The following is a 25,272-nucleotide window of genomic DNA, read 5'->3' as shown; positions in this document are numbered from 1 at the left end:
TAAATCACTGGCAGTAGCATAGCTGTACTTTTTTGCTAGTTAATTTAGTTAATTAATTTAGTTAATTTAATTTTTTTTAGTAATTGTTTTCTGTGATACAAAAATGTCACAGAAAAGATATAGTGCTGAGGAGGCGTATGCCATCCTTGCGTCAGAGTCAGATGCCTCTATTTCTGACTCAGACCCCAATTTTGACCCTGCCATGTGCTCAGATACATCACTAGATGCAGTCTCAACTGATAGTGATGTATCTGTGGCTGCTAGCCCCCCTGCCAGCCCCCCTGCCAGCCCCCCTGCTAGCCCCCCTGCCAGAAGGAGGCGTGTTGCTGCCATTGCTGCTGAAGAGTGGGTAACGCCTCATCTCCAGAGGCCAGATATCCCACCCTTCACAGCAAATGCTGGCATAAATATAGATGTGGCAGGTTTTAGCCCCCAGCAGTTTCTGGAAGTGTTTCTGGGCGATGATATATTGGGGAACATTGTCGCCCAAACTAATTTATATGCCCATCAGTTCCGTGCTGCAAAGCCTGGAACATATTTGGCAAAGCAGCAATGGGCCCCCATCAATGTGCCAGAATTCAAAAAATTCTGGGCATTGACTATGCTGATGGGCATCATAAAGAAACCCTCCATTCGCTCCTACTGGAGTACTAGCCCCATCTGCTCTACCCCCATTTTCTCCCAGACTATGTCGAGGAAGAGGTATGAAATGATTCTGCATTTCATGCACTTCAGCGACAACAGCCTGTGCCCCCCTAGGGAGCATCCCCAATTTGACAGGCTGTATAAAATCCGCCCCCTGATAACCCACTTTTCTGCCAGGTTTGCAGAGGCTTATACACCTGGAAGGAATATATGCGTTGATGAATCCCTAATGAAGTATAAGGGAAGGCTGGGATTCAAGCAGTATATTCCTTCCAAACGCTCCAGATATGGGGTAAAGGTGTATAAGCTCTGTGACAGCGAGACTGGGTATACTCAGGCCTTCCGGGTGTATGAGGGAAAGGATAGCCACCTTGACCCTCCAGGTTGCCCAGAACATATGGGAACCACTGGCAAGATTGTCTGGGACCTGATATTACCCCTAATGAACAAAGGGTATCACTTGTACTTAGACAATTTTTATACAAGTGTCCTTTTGTTCAAGCTACTGTATTGCTTTGATACAGTAGCTTGCGGTACAATTAAAAAGAACCGCGCAGGTTTCCCAGGACAGCTTGTACGCACCCGGCTACGAAGGGGGGAGACCTCAGCTCTGCGCCAAGAGGAGCTGTTGGCACTGAAGTACAGAGACAAGAAGGATGTATACCTTCTTACCACCATCCACACAGAGAGGACGGTGGCGGTTTCTGTACGTGGCAGAGCTGAGATCATAAGGAAGCCAGTGTGCATCAAGTCTTATAACCGGCATATGGGTGGGGTTGATCTGGCTGATCAGCTGCTGCAGCCCTATCTAATTATGCGGAAGACAAGGGCCTGGTACAAAAAGGTTGCAATTTACCTAATGCAGATTGCAACCCACAACGCTTTTTTGTTGTTCAAAAAAGCAAACCCCAGAGTTAAAAAGACTTTTTTACAGTTTCAGCTCCAGATTATTACGGGGATTTTGTACCATGATGCACCTGCTCACCGGGCGGTGATGGGAGAGAGCAGAGTTGGGGCTACCCATTTTATTTTTAAAATCCCCCCTAATGCCACAAAGCAGAAACCACAAAAAAAATGCAGAGTCTGTACCAAGAGGGGGAAGAGAAGGGACACCATATATTACTGTCCTGATTGCCCTGGACAGCCTGCACTCTGCATTGGGGACTGCTTCAAGCGGTACCATACAATGGTCAATTTTTAAAAAAAATAAATACATTTGCTGTTACATATATATATATTTTTTTTGGTTATGTTTATAGTTAGATGTTTTTTTGTTTTTTTTACTTTTACTGTGCCAGATTTTTACATTTCACTACTCTATTTTTTTCTAAAATTGGGCCTGTTTTTTTTTTAACCAAAACCCCTGTCAAACCTATGCATGGGGGACATAGGTGTTCTCAGGGTGCCTTGCAGAAAACAACCTGAAGTATGTTTTTGTAATAACTTACAACAGTCTCTCCTAAATTATAGTCAAAAAGCAATGTGTCTGTAAAAATGAAAATTGAAAAATTACCACCATACACTTTCTCCAATTTTTTGGGCTAAAACGGTTGCTTCAAAGGCATCAAAGCACACCATATACAATACCTTGGGGTGTCAACATTTAAAAAATATACACTTTGAATGCAATAAATAAAAGTGGGGTATGCGATAACGATAGGCCCCAAACTAAAGATAGGCCTATCAGAAGAAATACTCTCATTTTTAATAACTAAAATCACAAGTCATAAAATTGTAACATAACCTTCCCAAAATCCTGGCAAACCTATGCATGGGGGGCATAGGTGTACTCAGGGTGCCTTGCAGAAAACAACCTGAAGTATTATTTTGCAATAACTTACAACAATCTCTCCTAAATCATAGTCAAAAAGCAATGTGTCTGTAAAAATGAAAATTGAAAAATTACCACCATATACTTTCTCCAATTTTTTGGGCTAAAACGGTTGCTTCAAAGGCATCAAAGCACACCATATACAATACCTTGGGGTGTCAACATTTAAAAAATATACACTTTGAATGCAATAAATAAAAGTGGGGTATGTGATAGGCCCCAAACTAAAGATAGGCCTATCAGAAGAAATACTCTCATTTTTAATAACTAAAATCATGTAACATAACCTTCCCAAAATCCTGGCAAACCTATGCATGGGGGGCATAGGTGTACTCAGGGTGCCTTGCAGAAAACAACCTGAAGTATTCTTTTGCAATAACTTACAACAGTCTCTCCTAAATCATAGTAAAAAAGCAATGTGTCTGTAACAATGAAAATTGAAAAATTACCACCATATACTTTCTCCAATTTTTTGGGCTAAAACGGTTGCTTCAAAGGCATCAAAGCACACCATATACAATACCTTGGGGTGTCAACATTTAAAAAATATACACTTTGAATGTAATAAATAAAAGTGGGGTATGTGATAGGCCCCAAACTAAAGATAGGCCTATCAGAAGAAATACTCTCATTTTTAATAACTAAAATCATGTAACATAACCTTCCCAAAATCCTGGCAAACCTATGCATGGGGGGCATAGGTGTACTCAGGGTGCCTTGCAGAAAACAACCTGAAGTATTCTTTTGCAATAACTTACAACAGTCTCTCCTAAATCATAGTAAAAAAGCAATGTGTCTGTAACAATGAAAATTGAAAAATTACCACCATATACTTTCTCCAATTTTTTGGGCTAAAACGGTTGCTTCAAAGGCATCAAAGCACACCATATACAATACCTTGGGGTGTCAACATTTAAAAAATATACACTTTGAATGTAATAAATAAAAGTGGGGTATGTGATAGGCCCCAAACTAAAGATAGGCCTATCAGAAGAAATACTCTCATTTTTAATAACTAAAATCACAAGTCATAAAATTGTAACATAACCTTCCCAAAATCCTGGCAAACCTATGCATGGGGGGCATAGGTGTACTCAGGGTGCCTTGCAGAAAACAACCTGAAGTATTCTTTTGCAATAACTTACAACAATCTCTCCTAAATCATAGTCAAAAAGCAATGTGTCTGTAAAAATGAAAATTGAAAAATTACCACCATATACTTTCTCCAATTTTTTGGGCTAAAACGGTTGCTTCAAAGGCATCAAAGCACACCATATACAATACCTTGGGGTGTCAACATTTAAAAAATATACACTTTGAATGCAATAAATAAAAGTGGGGTATGTGATAGGCCCCAAACTAAAGATAGGCCTATAAGAAGAAATACTCTCATTTTTAATAACTAAAATCATGTAACATAACCTTCCCAAAATCCTGGCAAACCTATGCATGGGGGGCATAGGTGTACTCAGGGTGCCTTGCAGAAAACAACCTAAAGTATTCTTTTGCAATAACTTACAACAGTCTCTCCTAAATCATAGTAAAAAAGCAATGTGTCTGTAACAATGAAAATTGAAAAATTACCACCATATACTTTCTCCAATTTTTTGGGCTAAAACGGTTGCATCAAAGTCATCAAACCACTCCATGTATAATACCTTGGGGGGTCAACTTTTTAAATATAATCACATTTATGGAAAACAAATAAATTGGGGTATGTTAAAAGACCCCCAAAAAAAGACGATAGGCAAAGAAAATATGTTAAATGTGAAAAAAAATCACAAACACATGTCAGACATTTGGCATTGCACCGCCCAAACAAGCCACCAAACCTATGCATAGGTGGTATCACTGAACTCAGGAGATGTTGGTGACCACATATTGGTGTCTTCTTTGGAAGTAACACATAACAGGAGCTGTGAATCCATGTCTAAAGTACAATGTATGTGAAAAATAACACAAAGAAATGAATGCCCAATAGTTTGACAAAGACTAGTGGTTGAATTAGTGTATGGAAAGTGTTAAAACACCTGCATTTGAAATACCCTAGGATGTCTACTTTTCAAAAATATATGGTTTTATGGGGGTAAATTACATTGGCCGGCTTCAGAAATGTCTTAAATAGAACATGGGTGCATGGGATGTGAAAATGGGAAGTGTAAAAAATGGAATGCGCTTCCTAAAAATAAGGCCTTCTAGCCCCCAGAGAACCCAACACACCTATACATGGGTGGTATCACTGTACTCAGGAGATGTTGTTGAACACATATTGAGGTGTTTTTTGGCAGTAAACACATAACAGGAACTGAGAATCCATGCCTAAAGTACAATGTGTGTGAAAAGTAACACAAAAAAATGACTACCCAAAAGTTTGACAAAGACTGGTGGTTAAATAAGTTCATGGAAAGTGTGAAAATACCAGCATTTCAAATACCCTAGGGTGTCTACTTCTCAAAAATATATGGTTTTATGGGGGTAAATTTCATTGACCGGCTTCAGAAATGTCCCAAATAGGACATGGGTGCATGATGACCGATGTGAAAATTCCAAGTTGAAAAACTGGAATGCGCTTCCTAAAAATAAGGCCTTCTAGCCCCCAGAGAACCCAACACACCTATACATGGGTGGTATCACTGTACTCAGGAGATGTTGTTGAACACATATTGAGGTGTTTTTTGGCAGTAACACATAACAGGAACTGAGAATCCATGCCTAAAGTACAATGTGTGTGAAAAATAACACAAAAAAATGACTACCCAAAAGTTTGACAAAGACTGGTGGTTGAATTAGTGCATGGAAAGTGTTAAAATACAAGCATTTGAAATACCCTAGGGTGTCTACTTTTCAAAAATATATGGTTTGATGGGGGTAAATTCCATTGACCAGCTTCAGAAATGTCCCAAATAGGACATGGGTGCATGATGACCGATGTGAAAATTCCAAGTTGAAAAACTGGAATGCGCTTCCTAAAATTAAGGCCTTTTAGCCCCCAGAGAACCCGACACACCTATACATGGGTGGTATCACTGTACTCAGGAGATGTTGTTGAACACATATTGAGGTTTTTTTTGGCAGTAACACATAACAGGAACTGAGAATCCATGCCTAAAGTACAATGTGTGTGAAAAATAACACAAAATAATGACTACCCAAAAGTTTGACAAAGACTGGTGGTTGAATTAGTGCATGGAAAGTGTTAAAATACAAGCATTTGAAATACCCTAGGGTGTCTACTTTTCAAAAATATATGGTTTGATGGGGGTAAATTCCATTGACCAGCTTCAGAAATGTCCCAAATAGGACATGGGTGCATGATGACCGATGTGAAAATTCCAAGTTGAAAAACTGGAATGCGCTTCCTAAAATTAAGGCCTTTTAGCCCCCAGAGAACCCGACACACCTATACATGGGTGGTATCACTGTACTCAGGAGATGTTGTTGAACACATATTGAGGTTTTTTTTGGCAGTAACACATAACAGGAACTGAGAATCCATGCCTAAAGTACAATGTGTGTGAAAAATAACACAAAATAATGACTACCCAAAAGTTTGACAAAGACTGGTGGTTGAATTAGTGCATGGAAAGTGTTAAAATACAAGCATTTGAAATACCCTAGGGTGTCTACTTTTCAAAAATATATGGTTTGATGGGGGTAAATTCCATTGACCAGCTTCAGAAATGTCCCAAATAGGACATGGGTGCATGATGACCAATGTGAAAATTCCAAGTTGAAAAACTGGAATGCGCTTCCTAAAATTAAGGCCTTTTAGCCCCCAGAGAACCCGACACACCTATACATGGGTGGTATCACTGTACTCAGGAGATGTTGTTGAACACATATTGAGGTTTTTTTTGGTAGTAACACATAACAGGAACTGAGAATCCATGCCTAAAGTACAATGTGTGTGAAAAATAACACAAAATAATGACTACCCAAAAGTTTGACAAAGACTGGTGGTTGAATTAGTGCATGGAAAGTGTTAAAATACAAGCATTTGAAATACCCTAGGGTGTCTACTTTTCAAAAATATATGGTTTGATGGGGGTAAATTCCATTGACCAGCTTCAGAAATGTCCCAAATAGGACATGGGTGCATGATGACCGATGTGAAAATTCCAAGTTGAAAAACTGGAATGCGCTTCCTAAAATTAAGGCCTTTTAGCCCCCAGAGAACCCGACACACCTATACATGGGTGGTATCACTGTACTCAGGAGATGTTGTTGAACACATATTGAGTTTTTTTTTGGTAGTAACACATAACAGGAACTGAGAATCCATGCCTAAAGTACAATGTGTGTGAAAAATAACACAAAATAATGACTACCCAAAAGTTTGACAAAGACTGGTGGTTGAATTAGTGCATGGAAAGTGTTAAAATACAAGCATTTGAAATACCCTAGGGTGTCTACTTTTCAAAAATATATGGTTTGATGGGGGTAAATTCCATTGACCAGCTTCAGAAATGTCCCAAATAGGACATGGGTGCATGATGACCGATGTGAAAATTCCAAGTTGAAAAACTGGAATGCGCTTCCTAAAAATAAGGCCTTCTAGCCCCCAGAGAACCCAACACACCTATACATAGGTGGTATCGCTGTACTCAGGAGATGTTGTTGAACACATATTGAGGTGCTTTTTGGCAGTAACACATAACAGGAACTGAGAATCCATGCCTAAAATACAATGTGTGTGAAAAATAACACAAAAAAAATGACTACCCAAAAGTTTGACAAAGACTGGTGGTTGAATTAGTGCATGGAAAGTGTTAAAATACCAGCATTTGAAATACCCTAGGGTGTCTACTTTTCAAAAATATATGGTTTGATGGGGGTAAATTCCATTGGCCAGCTTCAGAAATGTCCCAAATAGGACATGGGTGCATGATGACCGATGTGAAAATTCCAAGTTGAAAAACTGGAATGCGCTTCCTAAAATTAAGGCCTTTTAGCCCCCAGAGAACCCGACACACCTATACATGGGTGGTATCACTGTACTCAGGAGATGTTGTTGAACACATATTGAGGTTTTTTTTGGCAGTAACACATAACAGGAACTGAGAATCCATGCCTAAAGTACAATGTGTGTGAAAAATAACACAAAATAATGACTACCCAAAAGTTTGACAAAGACTGGTGGTTGAATTAGTGCATGGAAAGTGTTAAAATACAAGCATTTGAAATACCCTAGGGTGTCTACTTTTCAAAAATATATGGTTTGATGGGGGTAAATTCCATTGACCAGCTTCAGAAATGTCCCAAATAGGACATGGGTGCATGATGACCGATGTGAAAATTCCAAGTTGAAAAACTGGAATGCGCTCCCTAAAAATAAGAGCTTTTAGCCCCCCGAGAACCCGACACACCTATACATGGGTGGTATCACTGTACCCAGGAGATGCTGCTGAAGACATATGAGGGTGTTATTTGGCAGTAACCCTTAATATTATCAGTAAATGTATTCTTAAATTGCTATTTTGTCAAAAAATCAAATTATTTTTTTTTCCCCCCCAAACTTTGGCATAGATTGGTGGTAAAATGGTTGCATGAAAAAAGTCAAAATACCCCAAGTTTAATACCTTAGGTTGTCTTCTTTTAAAAAATATATACATTTGAAGGGTTATTCAGGGATTCATGACAGATATTGGTGTTACAATGTAACTATCGCCAATTTTGAAAAAACATGGTTTTGAAATAGCAAAGTGCTACTTGTACTTATTGCCCTATAACTTGCAAAAAAAGCAAAGAACATGTAAACATTGGGTATTTATAAACTCAGGACAAAATTTAGAAACTGTTTAGCATTGGTATTTTATGGTGGTTGTAGATGTGTAAGAGATTTTGGGGCTCAAAGTTAGAAAAAGTGCATTTTTTTTCATTTTTTCCTCATATTTTATATTTTTTTTTATAGTAAATTATAAGATATGATGAAAAAAATGGTATCTTTAGAAAGTCCATTTAATGGCGAGAAAAACAGTATATAATATGTGTGGGTACAGTAAATGAGTAAGAGGAAAATTACAGTTAAATACAAACATCGCAGAAATGCAAAAATAGCCTTGGTCCCAGATGGTCAACAAATTGAAAAGTGGTCTGGTCACTAAGGGGTTAAAGGGACATTGAACCCAATTTTTTTCTTTCGTGAATCAGAAAGAGCATGCAATTTTAAGCAACTTTCTAATTTATTCCTATAATCAATTTTTCTTCGTTCTCTTGCTATCTTTATTTGAAAAAGAAGGCATCTAAGCTAAGGAGCCAGCCAAGTTTTGGTTCAGGATACCTGGACAGCACTTATTTATTGGTGCTGTCCAATCAGCAAAAATGGGCCAGCCAATAAGATTTGAGCAGCTCTCATCCTATTGGCTGTTCCAAGCAGCCAATAGGATTGAGCTCTCATCCTATTGACTGATTGGAACAGCCAACAGTATGAAAGCTGCTCAAATCCTATTGGCTGATTGGAACCTTTCAGCCAATAGGAATGCAAGGGACGCCAACTTGGATGACGTCACTTGCATTCAAGTTCCAGTTTACGGCGACGACCCTATTAAAGAGGATCTATACGCAGGATGTCTTCAGGATGGACCCCCTCTGCGCCGGATGCATGAAGATAGAAGATGCCGTCTGGATGAGGAATTCGCCGGCTGGATGAAGATAGAAGAGGCCACCTGGATGAAGACTTCTTGCCTGGCTGGATGGATCCTTCAAGCAGGACTTCAATAACTGTAAGTGGATCGTCTGGGGTTAGTGTTAGGTTTATTTAAGGGTTTTTTGGGTGGGATTTATTTTTAGAGTAGGGTCTGGGCATGTAAAAGAGCTAAATGCCCCTTTAAGGGCAATGCCCATACAAATACCCTTTTCAGGGCAATGGGGAGCTTAGATTATTTTAGATAGGGTTTTTATTTGGGGGGATTGGTTGGTTGGGTGGTGGGTTTTACTGTTGGGGGTGTTTGTATTTTTTTTTACAGGTAAAAGAGCTGATTTCTTTGGGGCAATGCCCCGCAAAAGGCCATTTTAAGGGCCATTGGTAGTTTATTGTAGGCTAGGGATTTTTTTATTTTGGGGGGGCTTTTTTTATTTTGATAGGGCTATTAGATTAGGAGTAATTTGTTTTTATTTTTGACAATGTGTTTGTTTTTTTCCATAATTTAGTGTTTTTTATTTTTTGTAATTTAGCGTTTATTTTTTTGGTAATTTAATTTTTAATAAGGTTAAATAGTTGATGGAACATATAAGGGGCGGCAGATTAGGGGTGTTTAGACTCGGGGTTTATGTTAGGTGTAAACGTTAAATGTTTTCTACCATAGAAATCAATGGGATATCTGGCAGCATCGAACATAAGCTTTCGCTGCTTTCAGACTCCCATTGATTCCTATGGCATCCGCGGACTCCAAGGTGGCGGATTGAAAACCAGGTACGCTGGGCCGGAATAGCCGCAAGCGTACCTGTTAACTATTTGATAACTTTGAAAAAGTGTCAAATAGAGCCGAATGTGTATTCGGAACATCTGTAATGATGTAAGCATCGATCTGCGTTGGATTGAGACCTGCGGATCGTATGTTATGTCACAGATTTCTACTTTTGCTGGTCTGTAGGCTTTGATAACTAGGTCAGATCAAGCTTGCAACAATTACGCTGCGGAATTCCAGCGTATTTGCGGTTGACGGCCTGATAAATATCCCCCTATGGCTGAAGTGTTTCTACCATAGAGTGCAAATGACACGTGCACGCTCCTGAGCCTACCTAGGTTTTCTCTTCAACAAAGAATACCAAGAGATTAAAGCAAAATTGCTAAATGAAATACATTGAAGAGTTGTTTAAAACTAAAACTACATGCTCTAACCATTGACTTGACTGTTTCTTTAAGTGAAAGTTGTAAAACTAATACTGCAGTATTGGCTTTGCATTTCCTACTAGTACTCTCCGTCCCTATTTTACTGATGGATGGGGGAATAAAGAGGTTTATTCAGGGCAGGGATGCATTTTGTATTGCCCTTCTTCTAGATGGAACATATAAAGTTAGCTACATTATCCTTTTAACATTAAAGGGACACTAAACACTAATAAATCCTAGCTAAAATGATGCATTCAAAGAAAAGATTAGTCTGAGAACAACAACATATAGATGTATTTTTTAAAGTTTCATTAGCTGGTTTAGTGTCTAAAAAACAATGGGAGCTGCCATGTTGTAACTTAGTTACTGTGACCAATTAGACAGTTATATAAATAGGTCAGTGTGGCTCACAGCAGGCTACGATTACGTCAGATTGCCAAAACGCGTAAGCCATCTGTGCTGCGCATCCTAACAGTCTTTTATATGGGTGGCTTTGTCATCTCTTTTTAAAATAAATTCAATAAATTCAAGTTTTATTTTATATATAGCATGGTCTTTTTGTTATGAAGTTTCACAACAGACCGGTCCCACGCATTACTGGCTTACCTTAGGATTGGGCAGAGGTGACACATACCCCCTAAGTGACGTCAGCACCCCGGAACAGATGGAGATAGCTGCAGGAGCTGCAGCTCAACAATGCAGGCTTGAGCGTGAAGCTCACAGAGGCAGAAATATGCACAGAGCGGTGCCTAAGGAGCACTTCACCGAAGCTGGCTTTCCATATACTGTTTAGAGAGAGACACGGACAGAACGGAATCCCTAGGAAGGTATGTGCTCTTTTTGATGTTTCTCTGAGCACGAATACAATATGAGTGTGAATCACTTTTCCAGATGAGTCGTCTGTCACCCAATCTAGTGTAAGAAGGGTATATATCTCAGGGTGAACACTGCATATACTTCCACAGCGGATTACCTTTTCATGCTGTAACACAGGGGTGAATTAACTCTCTACATTCCTGCCCTTTCCGTTTAACTTAGGTTTAAATACATGGAAATATTTCATTTGTAAGTAACTACCTTGCATCTCGACTTTCTCCTTTAATTAATATGCAGACAATAAAAGTTATTTCCATAAAAATATTAAAGGGACAATAAACTGCTGAGTACGACTACAACAACAAGTCACTGTGCTATTGTTTTTGCTCCTGTGCCTACAGTGGTCTTCAAAGTTGTTCTCTTATTTTAATTAATTATCAGTTAGGGGGGGGGGGCACCATCTTGGAGCTAATATTTGTTATGTAACTATTAAACTGAGCAAAAAAACTGAAAAACCTGCTCTTTATTATGTGAGCTAACTGAAATATATATTATTCACTTTTCAATCCTATATATAATACAGAACCGAATCAAACAGTTGTGCTGCAATTCCTGTAGATAAATATGCGTGGTACCTGACTGAGAATGTTATGTATAGATCAAGTAATCTTATAATAAAATACAGGATCAATTTAATATTCATACATAAAACATCAAATGCATAAATAACAATGCAAAGCATGTGTTCAAATCCATAATGAGTTAATAAAGCAGTAAGAAAAAGTTCATAGAAAAGCTGTATCACTTGATCTTATGCTGAAGTATCCAAAGTGCATCAAATTCCCTGAAAGTACAAAGGAATGGATGCCTGGAGGGGTCACAATAAGAGCTCATAGTATATAAAAAAAAACCTCTAATGTTTATCAGTGCAGGTTCTCCTGAGTACATTGGCACGCCAGCTGGCACTCTTCACCTGGTGACATTACTCTCTGAGTCACAGGTAAATAGACTTGTCACATCAACTGGCCCTCTTCACCTGGTGACATTACTCTCTGAGTCACAGAGTCGCAGGTAAATAGACTTGGCACACCAGCTCGCACATTACTTGGTAATATTTGTTAGTGTATTTTTTTTATACTTTTATTATTAAATAACATAAAAATACAATACTACTGTTTTACCCATGTTCCTTTATTTGCTAGAATAATAAACACAAATGTATTGAAATTATTGCATTTTATTACTTAAATCTCAACTACATTATTTTCTGTAATTCGGAGAGGGTCAGTTCTTCATTTATGTTTAGGTGGGTTTTTCGGATTCAATTTAGTTTTCTCTTTCTGAAAGTAAAAACAAATAAACACATAAATCAGTGTCTGATCACAAACCAACCAGATAATGCAAATCTGGCACTGAAATATTTACAACACTAAATAAAACAATACCACAAACAAAGCGGTTAAAGAAAATGGCAAAGATTAAGTTCTGATATCGAGTTTTCCTTAGTGCAGAGGACTCCTGTATGAAACCCGAGGCAGAAATGGATGAGGGCAAATAATAGATAAGACATGAACAAATAATTAAGAACATAGGGGTAGATTTAACAGAAGTCGAGCGGACATGATTCGCTGTAACCTCCCTAAATGCCAACAAGTGAAATGCTTGTGCAATGCCGCCCCTTCTCACTCGAGGCCAATTGACCGCTAGCAGGGGCAGTCAATCATTCCGATCGGATCGGGATTATTTCAGTCTTCTACCTAAAAGGTGGCGGACAAGTTAAGGAGCAGCGGTCTTACGACTGCTGCTTCTTAACTTAAAGGGACACTGAACCCAAATTTTTTCTTTTGAAATTCAGAAAGAGTATGCAATTTTAAGCAATTTTCTAATTTACTCCTATTATCAATTTTTCTTCGTTCTCTTGCTATCATTATTTGAAAAAGAAGGCATCTAAGCTTTTTTTTTTGTTTCAGTACAATGGACAGCACTTTTTTATTGGTGGATGAATTTATCCACCAATCAGCAATGACAACCCAGGTTGTTCACCAAAAATGGGCCGGCATCTAAACTTACATTCTTGCATTTCAAATAAAGATACCAAGAGAATGAAGAAAATTTGATAATAGGAGTAAATTAGAAAGTTGCTTAAAATTTCATGCTCAATCTGAATCACGAAATAAATTTTTTGGGTACAGTGTCCCTTTAAATTTCAGGTGGACCTGAAACAATGGGGCATCCGAAACAGCATCCGTTGCTTAATAAATGGAGCCTATCCTATAATATAAAAGGCCAGGTATGTTTGTCCGAAGCTGTCATGCGCAGTAGAGACTGCATGAGCAAGGGGTGGGACCGCTGTACTGCAAAAAAAAAAAAAAATGGCCTGTGTACATGAGCTTTAGGACTAGAGAAATAATATAGCATTTCTAGAATACGTGTTATTGTAGGATTTGGGTGGGGGTCCCAAGGATCTTATGCTACAAAGGGATTGTAGGGCAGGATTCACTTTTGTGTTTGTGTCCCTTGATTGTTTTGGAAGGGTGCAGGATTAATGTGGGTGGGTCTGAAATCCTTTTTGGGGGTTGTTAAAGTTTATCACAACAGATGAAGATTGGGTATGGCTTCTTTATGACAAAGAGAAACACAAAAATATTTTGACAGCTGAAAAGAAACTGAAGGCCCAGAGAGTTTGCCCATATTTGTACGTAATATGTAGACCCAATTAGTTGTCTTGGTAACCTTATGTACATGCTGATGCTGCTATACTTACAGTGAGGGGTACAGGCTATTTTACAGACATGCTGATGCTGCTATACTTACAGTGAGGGGTACAGGCTATTTTACAGACATGCTGATGCTGCTATACTTACAGTGAGGGGTACAGGCTATTTTACAGACATGCTGATGCGGCTGTACTTACAGTGAGGGGTACAGGCTATTTTACAGACATGCTGATACGGCTGTACTTACAGTGAGGGGTACAGGCTATTTTACAGATATACTGATACAGCTGTACTTACAGTGAGGGGTACAGGCTATTTTACAGATATACTGATACAGCTGTACTTACAGTGAGGGGTACAGGCTATTTTACAGATATACTGATACAGCTGTACTTACAGTGAGGGGTACAGGCTATTTTACAGACATGCTGATACGGCTGTACTTACAGTGAGGGGTACAGGCTATTTTACAGACATGCTGATGCTGCTATACTTACAGTGAGGGGTACAGGCTATTTTACAGACATGCTGATGCTGCTATACTTACAGTGAGGGGTACAGGCTATTTTACAGACATGCTGATGCTGCTATACTTACAGTGAGGGGTACAGGCTATTTTACAGACATGCTGATGCTGCTATCTATACTTACAGTGAGGGGTAAAGGCTATTTTACAGACATGCTGATGAGGCTGTACTTACAGTAAGGGGTTACAGGCTATTTTACAGACATGCTGATGCTGCTATACTTACAGTGAGGGGTACAGGCTATTTTACAGACATACTGATACGGCTGTACTTACAGTGAGGGGTACAGGCTATTTTACAGACATACTGATACGGCTGTACTTACAGTGAGGGGTACAGGCTATTTTACAGACATGCTGATGAGGCTGTACTTACAGTGAGGGGTACAGGCTATTTTACAGACATGCTGATGCTGCTATACTTACAGTGAGGGGTACAGGCTATTTTACAGACATGCTGATGCTGCTATCTATACTTACAGTGAGGGGTACAGGCTATTTTACAGACATGCTGATGCTGCTATACTTACAGTGAGGGGTACAGGCTATTTTACAGACATGCTGATGCTGCTATCTATACTTACAGTGAGGGGTAAAGGCTATTTTACAGACATGCTGATGCTGCTATACTTACAGTGAGGGGTACAGGCTATTTTACAGACATGCTGATGCTGCTATACTTACAGTGAGGGGTACAGGCTATTTTACAGACATGCTGATGTGGCTGTACTTACAGTGAGGGGTACAGGCTATTTTACAGACATGTTGATGAGGCTGTACTTACAGTGAGGGGTACAGGCTATTTTACAGACATGCTGATGCTGCTATACTTACAGTGAGGGTACAGGCTATTTTACAGACATGCTGAGTTGGCTGTACTTACAGTGAGGGGTACAGGCTATTTTACAGACATGTTGATGAGGCTGTACTTACAGTGAGGGGTACAGGCTATTTTACAGACATGATGATGCGGCTGTACTTACAGTGAGGGGCACAGGCTATTTTGCAGACATGCTGATGAGGCTGTACTTACAGTGAGGGGTACAGGCTATTTTACAGACATGCTGGTGCTGCTATACTTACAGTGAGGGGTACATGCTATTTTACAGACATGCTGATGCGGCTGTACTTACAGTGAGGGGTACAGGCTATTTTGCAGACATGCTGATGTGGCTATACTTACAGTAAGGGGTACAGGCTATTTTACAGACATGCTGATGCGGCTGTACTTACAGTGAGGGGTACAGGCTATTTTACAGACATGCTGATGAGGCTGTACTTACAGTAAGGGGTTACAGGCTATTTTACAGACATGCTGATGCTGCTATACTTACAGTGAGGGGTACAGGCTATTTTACAGACATGCTGATGCTGCTATACTTACAGTGAGGGGTACAGGCTATTTTACAGATATACTGATGCTGCTATACTTACAGTGAGGGGTACAGGCTATTTTACAGATATACTAATGCTGCTATACTTACAGTGAAGGGTACAGGCTATTTTACAGACATGCTGATGCTGCTATACTTACAGTGAGGGGTACAGGCTATTTTACAGATATACTGATGCGGATGTACTTACAGTGAGGGGTACAGGCTATTTTACAGATATACTGATGCGGATGTACTTACAGTGAGGGGTACAGGCTATTTTACAGATATACTGATGCGGATGTACTTACAGTGAGGGGTACAGGCTATTTTACAGATATACTGATGCTGCTATACTTACAGTGAGGGGTACAGGCTATTTTACAGATATATTGATGCAGATTTACTTACAGTGAGGGGTACTGGCTATTTTACAGATATACTGATGCGGCTGTACTTACAGTGAGGGGTACAGATTATTTTACAGATATACTGATACGGCTGCACTTACAGTGAGGGGTACAGGCTATTTTACAGATATACTGATGCGGCTGTACTTACAGTAAGGTGTACAGGCTATTTTACAGACATGCTGATGCGGCTATACTTACAGTGAGGGGTACAGGCTATTTTACAGACATGCTGATGCGGCTGTACTTACAGTGAGGGGTACAGGCTATTTTACAGACATACTGATGTGGCTATACTTACAGTGAGGGGTACAGATTATTTTACAGACATGCTGATGCGGCTGTACTTACAGTGAGGGGTACAGGCTATTTTACAGACATGCTGATGCGGCTGTACTTACAGTAAGGTGTACAGGCTATTTTACAGACATGCTGATACGGCTGTACTTACAGTGAGGGGTACAGGCTATTTTACAGACATACTGATACGGCTGTACTTACAGTGAGGGGTAGAGGCTATTTTACAGACATGCTGATGCGGCTGTACTTACAGTGAGGGGTACAGATTATTTTACAGACATGCTGATGCTGCTATACTTACAGTGAGGGGTACAGGCTATTTTACAGACATGCTGATACGGCTGTACTTACAGTGAGGGGTACAGGCTATTTTACAGACATACTGATACGGCTGTACTTACAGTGAGGGGTACAGGCTATTTTACAGACATGCTGATGCGGCTGTACTTACAGTAAGGGGTACAGGCTATTTTACAGACATGCTGATGCGGCTGTACTTACAGTGAGGGGTACAGGCTATTTTACAGACATGCTGATGCTGCTATACTTACAGTGAGGGGTACAGGCTATTTTACAGACATGCTGATGCGGCTGTACTTACAGTGAGGGGTACAGGCTATTTTACAGACATGCTGATACGGCTGTACTTACAGTGAGGGGTACAGGCTATTTTACAGATATACTGATACAGCTGTACTTACAGTGAGGGGTACAGGCTATTTTACAGATATACTGATACAGCTGTACTTACAGTGAGGGGTACAGGCTATTTTACAGATATACTGATACAGCTGTACTTACAGTGAGGGGTACAGGCTATTTTACAGACATGCTGATACGGCTGTACTTACAGTGAGGGGTACAGGCTATTTTACAGACATGCTGATGCTGCTATACTTACAGTGAGGGGTACAGGCTATTTTACAGACATGCTGATGCTGCTATACTTACAGTGAGGGGTACAGGCTATTTTACAGACATGCTGATGCTGCTATACTTACAGTGAGGGGTACAGGCTATTTTACAGACATGCTGATGCTGCTATCTATACTTACAGTGAGGGGTAAAGGCTATTTTACAGACATGCTGATGAGGCTGTACTTACAGTAAGGGGTTACAGGCTATTTTACAGACATGCTGATGCTGCTATACTTACAGTGAGGGGTACAGGCTATTTTACAGACATACTGATACGGCTGTACTTACAGTGAGGGGTACAGGCTATTTTACAGACATACTGATACGGCTGTACTTACAGTGAGGGGTACAGGCTATTTTACAGACATGCTGATGAGGCTGTACTTACAGTGAGGGGTACAGGCTATTTTACAGACATGCTGATGCTGCTATACTTACAGTGAGGGGTACAGGCTATTTTACAGACATGCTGATGCTGCTATCTATACTTACAGTGAGGGGTACAGGCTATTTTACAGACATGCTGATGCTGCTATACTTACAGTGAGGGGTACAGGCTATTTTACAGACATGCTGATGCTGCTATCTATACTTACAGTGAGGGGTAAAGGCTATTTTACAGACATGCTGATGCTGCTATACTTACAGTGAGGGGTACAGGCTATTTTACAGACATGCTGATGCTGCTATACTTACAGTGAGGGGTACAGGCTATTTTACAGACATGCTGATGTGGCTGTACTTACAGTGAGGGGTACAGGCTATTTTACAGACATGTTGATGAGGCTGTACTTACAGTGAGGGGTACAGGCTATTTTACAGACATGCTGATGCTGCTATACTTACAGTGAGGGTACAGGCTATTTTACAGACATGCTGAGTTGGCTGTACTTACAGTGAGGGGTACAGGCTATTTTACAGACATGTTGATGAGGCTGTACTTACAGTGAGGGGTACAGGCTATTTTACAGACATGATGATGCGGCTGTACTTACAGTGAGGGGCACAGGCTATTTTGCAGACATGCTGATGAGGCTGTACTTACAGTGAGGGGTACAGGCTATTTTACAGACATGCTGGTGCTGCTATACTTACAGTGAGGGGTACATGCTATTTTACAGACATGCTGATGCGGCTGTACTTACAGTGAGGGGTACAGGCTATTTTGCAGACATGCTGATGTGGCTATACTTACAGTAAGGGGTACAGGCTATTTTACAGACATGCTGATGCGGCTGTACTTACAGTGAGGGGTACAGGCTATTTTACAGACATGCTGATGAGGCTGTACTTACAGTAAGGGGTTACAGGCTATTTTACAGACATGCTGATGCTGCTATACTTACAGTGAGGGGTACAGGCTATTTTACAGACATGCTGATGCTGCTATACTTACAGTGAGGGGTACAGGCTATTTTACAGATATACTGATGCTGCTATACTTACAGTGAGGGGTACAGGCTATTTTACAGATATACTAATGCTGCTATACTTACAGTGAAGGGTACAGGCTATTTTACAGACATTCTGATGCTGCTATACTTACAGTGAGGGGTACAGGCTATTTTACAGATATACTGATGCGGATGTACTTACAGTGAGGGGTACAGGCTATTTTACAGATATACTGATGCTGCTATACTTACAGTGAGGGGTACAGGCTATTTTACAGATATATTGATGCAGATTTACTTACAGTGAGGGGTACTGGCTATTTTACAGATATACTGATGCGGCTGTACTTACAGTGAGGGGTACAGATTATTTTACAGATATACTGATACGGCTGCACTTACAGTGAGGGGTACAGGCTATTTTACAGATATACTGATGCGGCTGTACTTACAGTAAGGTGTACAGGCTATTTTACAGACATGCTGATGCGGCTATACTTACAGTGAGGGGTACAGGCTATTTTACAGACATGCTGATGCGGCTGTACTTACAGTAAGGGGTACAGGCTATTTTACAGATATACTGATGCGGCTGTACTTACAGTGAGGGGTACAGGCTATTTTACAGACATACTGATGTGGCTATACTTACAGTTAGGGGTACAGATTATTTTACAGACATGCTGATGCGGCTGTACTTACAGTGAGGGGTACAGGCTATTTTACAGACATGCTGATGCGGCTGTACTTACAGTAAGGTGTACAGGCTATTTTACAGACATGCTGATACGGCTGTACTTACAGTGAGGGGTACAGGCTATTTTACAGACATACTGATACGGCTGTACTTACAGTGAGGGGTACAGGCTATTTTACAGACATGCTGATGCGGCTGTACTTACAGTGAGGGGTACAGATTATTTTACAGACATGCTGATGCTGCTATACTTACAGTGAGGGGTACAGGCTATTTTACAGACATGCTGATACGGCTGTACTTACAGTGAGGGGTACAGGCTATTTTACAGACATACTGATACGGCTGTACTTACAGTGAGGGGTACAGGCTATTTTACAGACATGCTGATGCGGCTGTACTTACAGTAAGGGGTACAGGCTATTTTACAGACATGCTGATGCGGCTGTACTTACAGTGAGGGGTACAGGCTATTTTACAGACATGTTGATGCGGCTATACTTACAGTGAGGGGTACAGGCTATTTTGCAGACATGCTGATGCGGCTGTACTTACAGTAAGGGGTACAGGCTATTTTACAGACATGCTGATGCGGCTGTACTTACAGTGAGGGGTACAGGCTATTTTACAGATATACTGATGTGGATGTACTTACAGTGAGGGGTACAGGCTATTTTACAGATATACTGATACGGCTGTACTTACAGTGAGGGGTACAGGCTATTTTACAGATATACTGATGCGGCTGTACTTAAAGTGAGCGGTACAGGCTATTTTACAGACATACTGATGTGGCTATACTTACAGTGAGGGGTACAGGCTATTTTACAGATATACTGATGCGGCTGTACTTACAGTGAGGGGTACAGGCTATTTTACAGACATACTGATACGGCTGTACTTACAGTGAGGGGTACAGGCTATTTTACAGACATACTGATACGGCTGTACTTACAGTAAGGTGTACAGGCTATTTTACAGACATGCTGATGAGGCTGTACTTACAGTAAGGGGTACAGGCTATTTTACATACATGCTGATGCGGCTATACTTACAGTGAGGGGTACAGGCTATTTTGCAGACATGCTGATGTGGCTATACTTACAGTAACGGGTACAGGCTATTTTACAGACATGCTGATGTTGCTATACTTACAGTGAGGGGTACAGGCTATGTTGCAGACATGCTGATGTGGCTATACTTACAGTAATGGGTACAGGCTATTTTACATATATGCTGATGAGGCTGTACTTACAGTGAGGGGTACAGGCTATTTTACAGACATCCTGATGCGGCTGTACTTACAGTGAGGGGTACAGGCTATTTTACAGACATGCTGATGCGGCTGTACTTACAGTAAGGGGTACAGGCTATTTTACAGACATGCTGATGCGGCTGTACTTACAGTGAGGGGTACAGGCTATTTTACAGATATACTGATGCGGATGTACTTACAGTGAGGGGTACAGGCTATTTTACAGATATACTGATGCGGCCGTACTTAAAGTGAGGGGTACAGGCTATTTTACAGATATACTGATGCGGCTGTACTTACAGTGAGGGGTACAGGCTATTTTACAGACATGCTGATACGGCTGTACTTACAGTGAGGGGTACAGGCTATTTTACAGACATGCTGATGCGGCTGTACTTAAAGTGAGGGGTACAGGCTATTCTTACAGTAAGGGGTACAGGCTATTTTGCAGACATGCTGATGCAGCCATACTTACAGTAAGGGGTACAGGCTATTTTACAGATATACTGATGCGGCTGTACTTACAGTGAGGGGTACAGGCTATTTTACAGATATACTGATGCGGCTATACTTACAGTAATGGGTACAGGCTATTTTACAGACATGCTGATGCTGCTATACTTACAGTAAGGGGTACAGGCTATTTTACAAACATGCTGATGATGCTATATACTTACAGTGAGGGGTACAGGCTATTTTGCAGATATGCTGATGCGGCTATACTTACAGTAATGGGTACAGGCTATTTTACAGACATGCTGATGAGGCTGTACTTACAGTGAGGGGTACAGGCTATTTTACAGATATGCTGATGAGGCTGTACTTACAGTAAGGGGTACAGGCTATTTTACAGATATGCTGATGAGGCTGTACTTACAGTAAGGGGTACAGGCTATTTTACAGACATACTGATGTCGTTATACTTACAGTGAGGGGTACAGGCTATTTTACAGACATGCTGATGCTGCTATACTTACAGTAAGGGGTACAGGCTATTTTACAGACATGCTGATGCTGCTATACTTACAGTAAGGGGTACAGGCTATTTTACAGATATACTGATGTGGCTGTACTTACAGTAAGGGGTACAGGCTATTTTACAGACCTACTAATATGGCTGTACTTACAGTGAGGGGTACAGGCTATTTTACAGACATGCTGATGCTGCTATACTTACAGTGAGGGGTACAGGCTATTTTACAGACATGCTGATGCGGCTGTACTTACAGTGAGGGGTACAGGCTATTTTACAGACATACTGATGTGGCTATACTTACAGTGAGGGGTACAGGCTATTTTACAGACATGCTGATGCGGCTGTACTTACAGTGAGGGGTACAAGCTATTTTACAGACATACTGATGTGGCTATACTTAAAGTGAGGGGTACAGGCTATTTTACAGACATGCTGATGCTGCTATACTTACAGTGAGGGGTACAGGCTATTTTGCAGACATGCTGATGTGGCTATACTTACAGTAAGGGGTTACAGGCTATTTTACAGACATGCTGATGCTGCTATACTTACAGTCAGGGGTACAGGCTATTTTGCAGACATGCTGATGAGGCTGTACTTACAGTAAGGGGTTACAGGCTATTTTACAGACATGCTGATGTTGCTATACTTACAGTGAGGGGTACAGGCTATTTTACAGACATGCTGATGCTGCTATACTTACAGTGAGGGGTACAGGCTATTTTACAGACATGCTGATGCGGCTATACTTACAGTAAGGGGTACAGGCTATTTTACAGATATACTGATACAGCTGTACTTACAGTGAGAGGTGCAGGCGTTGGATTTAAGTTCTGGACGTTAGTCTCATACACACATTCACTGTCACAAACACCTTTGCAGCATTTCAAGGAGAGTGGACAGTCAAAATCTCTTCTACAGGGGCTTACTGAGATAACAAAAGACAGAGATTAAGGATCAGTATAAATGTAACATACATTCACTACTTCCCCATGATACAAGTAATACAACACTCTTTGCACTTACATTTTTTTTAAAAAACATTACATTTACCTTTATACACCTTAACAGCCATTTCCCTCACTAATTATTGTGTCTTCTGATTATTCTTCTAGTTTAGTGTCAAAGTTTTGTGTCATTTCTTATGTCACAAATTACTAAAGATGCAAAAGTCTGAGACTTTTAAGAATACATTTATCCAACACTACAGAAGTTTGCAGCACTATACAAATAAATAATAGGGATAATAGTTAGAATATATATAGTAGAATGTCAGCCCATAGAAATATACAATTAAATAGGTGCAATAATGTAAAATAATAACAATTGGTATAGATGAGGCTTGTTTAGGCAATACGTTTGTAAAATGTGCTCTTTGGCAAAAGTAAATGGAATTGTATGCTTGTCGTCAGCAGAATAGTGTAGGGGAACATGGACAGAGCTGATCTACATATACAGACTACTATAGGACACGAGTACACACACACAGACACTGTGCTATAGGACACGCGTGCACACACACACACAGACACTCTGTGCTATAGGACATGAGTACACACACACACAGACACTCTGTGATATAGGACACGAGTACACACACACACAGACACTCTGTGCTGTAGGACACGCGTGCACACACACAGAGACACTGTGCTATAGGACATGAGTACACACACACACAGACACTCTGTGCTATAGGACACGAGTACACACACACTGTGCTTTAGGACACGCGTGCACACACACACACAGACACTCTGTGCTATAGGAAACGAGTGCACACACTCTGTTCTATAGGACACGAGTGCACACACTCTGTGCTATAGGACACAAGTGCACACACTCTGTGCTATAGGACACGAGTGCACACTCTCTGTGCTATAGGACACGAGTGCACAAACTCTGTGCTATAGGTCACGAGTGCACACACTCTGTGCTCTAGGACACGAGTGCACACTCACACAGACACTCTGTGCTATAGGACATGAGTACACACACACAGACACTCTGTGCTATAGGACACGAGTACACACACACACAGACACTCTGTGCTATAGGACATGAGTACACACACACACAGACACTCTGTGCTATAGGACACAAGTACACACACACACATACACTCTGTGCTATAGGACACGAGTACACACACACACATACACTCTGTGCTATAGGACACAAGTACACACACACACATACACTCTGTGCTATAGGACACGAGTACACACACACACAGACACTCTGTGCTATAGGACACGCGTGCACACACACAAACACTCTGTACTATAGGACATACAACAGTCTGACACATGATGATAATAATACAATACAAGGAAACAAAGTAATTATTATACAGTACTGTGACACAAGTTATGCTTTAGGTTGACTTACTAAATTTTGGGGGAACACATTCCATCCCACATGTGGTCTTACAACACTTAAAGCTCCCAAGGCAATCACTGTCATGAGTGCAGTTATCCTTGTTGTCACACAGGGCTGCGGACAGAGGGTCAGTATGTTCGCTGGTATGTTGTAGGATTTCCTCTGGGCACTCTCCTGGATTCGTTGCTTCAGCAGTATGTAAAGATAAAAACGTAATATTTTTAGTTATGACCATTGCACACTACTACAATGTATCTCCTAGAATTTAAATCTTAGCAAAACCAGCTGCTGAAGATATTGTGCTTCCTTTAAACGTTATACAATGTACACACAAGCGTGTTCCTTATTACCTAGCAGTGAAGCTCTCTAGCAATCAGAACATTTCTTTTATCCAATGCGTGAACCAGAGGTGTCTCCTCAAGGGCTAGAACAGATCCAAATATCAGGCTTTCACTGCTTGACCACATGTGAATTAAAAGCTGATTAATTAAAAATCTTTGCTTTAATCGGCTTCAGATAGACTAAGTCAGAGACACTGATGCTTTGTTTGTATCATGGAATACTCCTCTGTTACTACTGCCTGGTACTAATTAATAAATTATACTAATTACTGGGGATGAAGCATGTTGCTACCTCTGATACTGAAGCAGGAATCCTAATATATGTACATCATTTTATAACACAAATATTACTCACCCAAACCTGCTTCTGTAAGCTCCTGTGAGAGGGTTAGAGCAAAGATCCCCCACATAACTATCGGGACGAACATTATGGCTGGTGTATAGGGTCAGTATATGAAGCTGCACTGAGAATATATGAAGCTGCACTGAGAATACAAACACAACTGCTGGCAGCTACATTTAAACCTCAGCCAGGTACCCCCGGGGACGGAAACAAAATATCGTCCTGCACAAAGAAGGTTCTGTTATTGATACACTATTGTCAGGCAGTCAGATGATGACCTGAGTATCATGTAATAGCCACAGGGCCTAAGATTATATTGTAAAGGCCTGTAATCATTAGTAGGACAGACGCTGCACAGGTGTGACTGCTGATTTAGTTCCCCGGATAGTAGTGAAATATAAAATGTAAATCTCAGGGGCTCCTGGGATATTATCTTATAAGGTTACACAATTTTATAAATCAGGGTGGACTTCGTTGGAAGAGGATGCTCCACGTTGGCTGGATTGAAGATGGACCT

The 25,272-nt window shown here is 40.6% G+C and overlaps 1 protein-coding gene across 1 annotated transcript; it reads right to left on the bottom strand.

The window, feature by feature from the left end:
• Window positions 1–12,293: 12,293 nt before the first annotated feature.
• Window positions 12,294–24,881, bottom strand: LOC128639701 (whey acidic protein-like). The gene is made up of 4 exons (XM_053691819.1): window positions 24,768–24,881; window positions 24,081–24,257; window positions 22,493–22,617; window positions 12,294–12,463 (listed from the first exon to the last, which is right to left on the bottom strand). The coding sequence occupies exons 1-4, from the start codon at window positions 24,838–24,840 to the stop codon at window positions 12,416–12,418; spliced, it is 423 nt and encodes a 140-aa protein (XP_053547794.1). The 5' UTR covers window positions 24,841–24,881; the 3' UTR covers window positions 12,294–12,415.
• Between the last annotated feature and the right edge of the window lie 391 nt (window positions 24,882–25,272).

Source organism: Bombina bombina, chromosome 9, assembly GCF_027579735.1.
Source record: "Bombina bombina isolate aBomBom1 chromosome 9, aBomBom1.pri, whole genome shotgun sequence".
NCBI classification, from domain to species: Eukaryota; Metazoa; Chordata; class Amphibia; order Anura; family Bombinatoridae; genus Bombina; species Bombina bombina.
Note: the sequence above shows the minus strand (reverse complement) of the source record. Positions and strands in the feature narration are given on the sequence as shown.

Excerpts from the sequence above, each read along its gene's own strand:
- LOC128639701 (XM_053691819.1), bottom strand. The coding sequence starts at position 24,840 with ATGTTCGTCCCGATAGTTATGTGGGGGATCTTTGCTCTAACCCTCTCA. Across the intron at positions 24,258-24,767 it reads GCTTACAGAAGCAGGTTTGG|CAACGAATCCAGGAGAGTGC; the intron begins GTGAGTAATATT and ends ATACTGCTGAAG. Across the intron at positions 12,464-22,492 it reads CAACGCCTGCACCTCTCACT|AAAGAGAAAACTAAATTGAA; the intron begins GTAAGTACAGCT and ends TTTTACTTTCAG.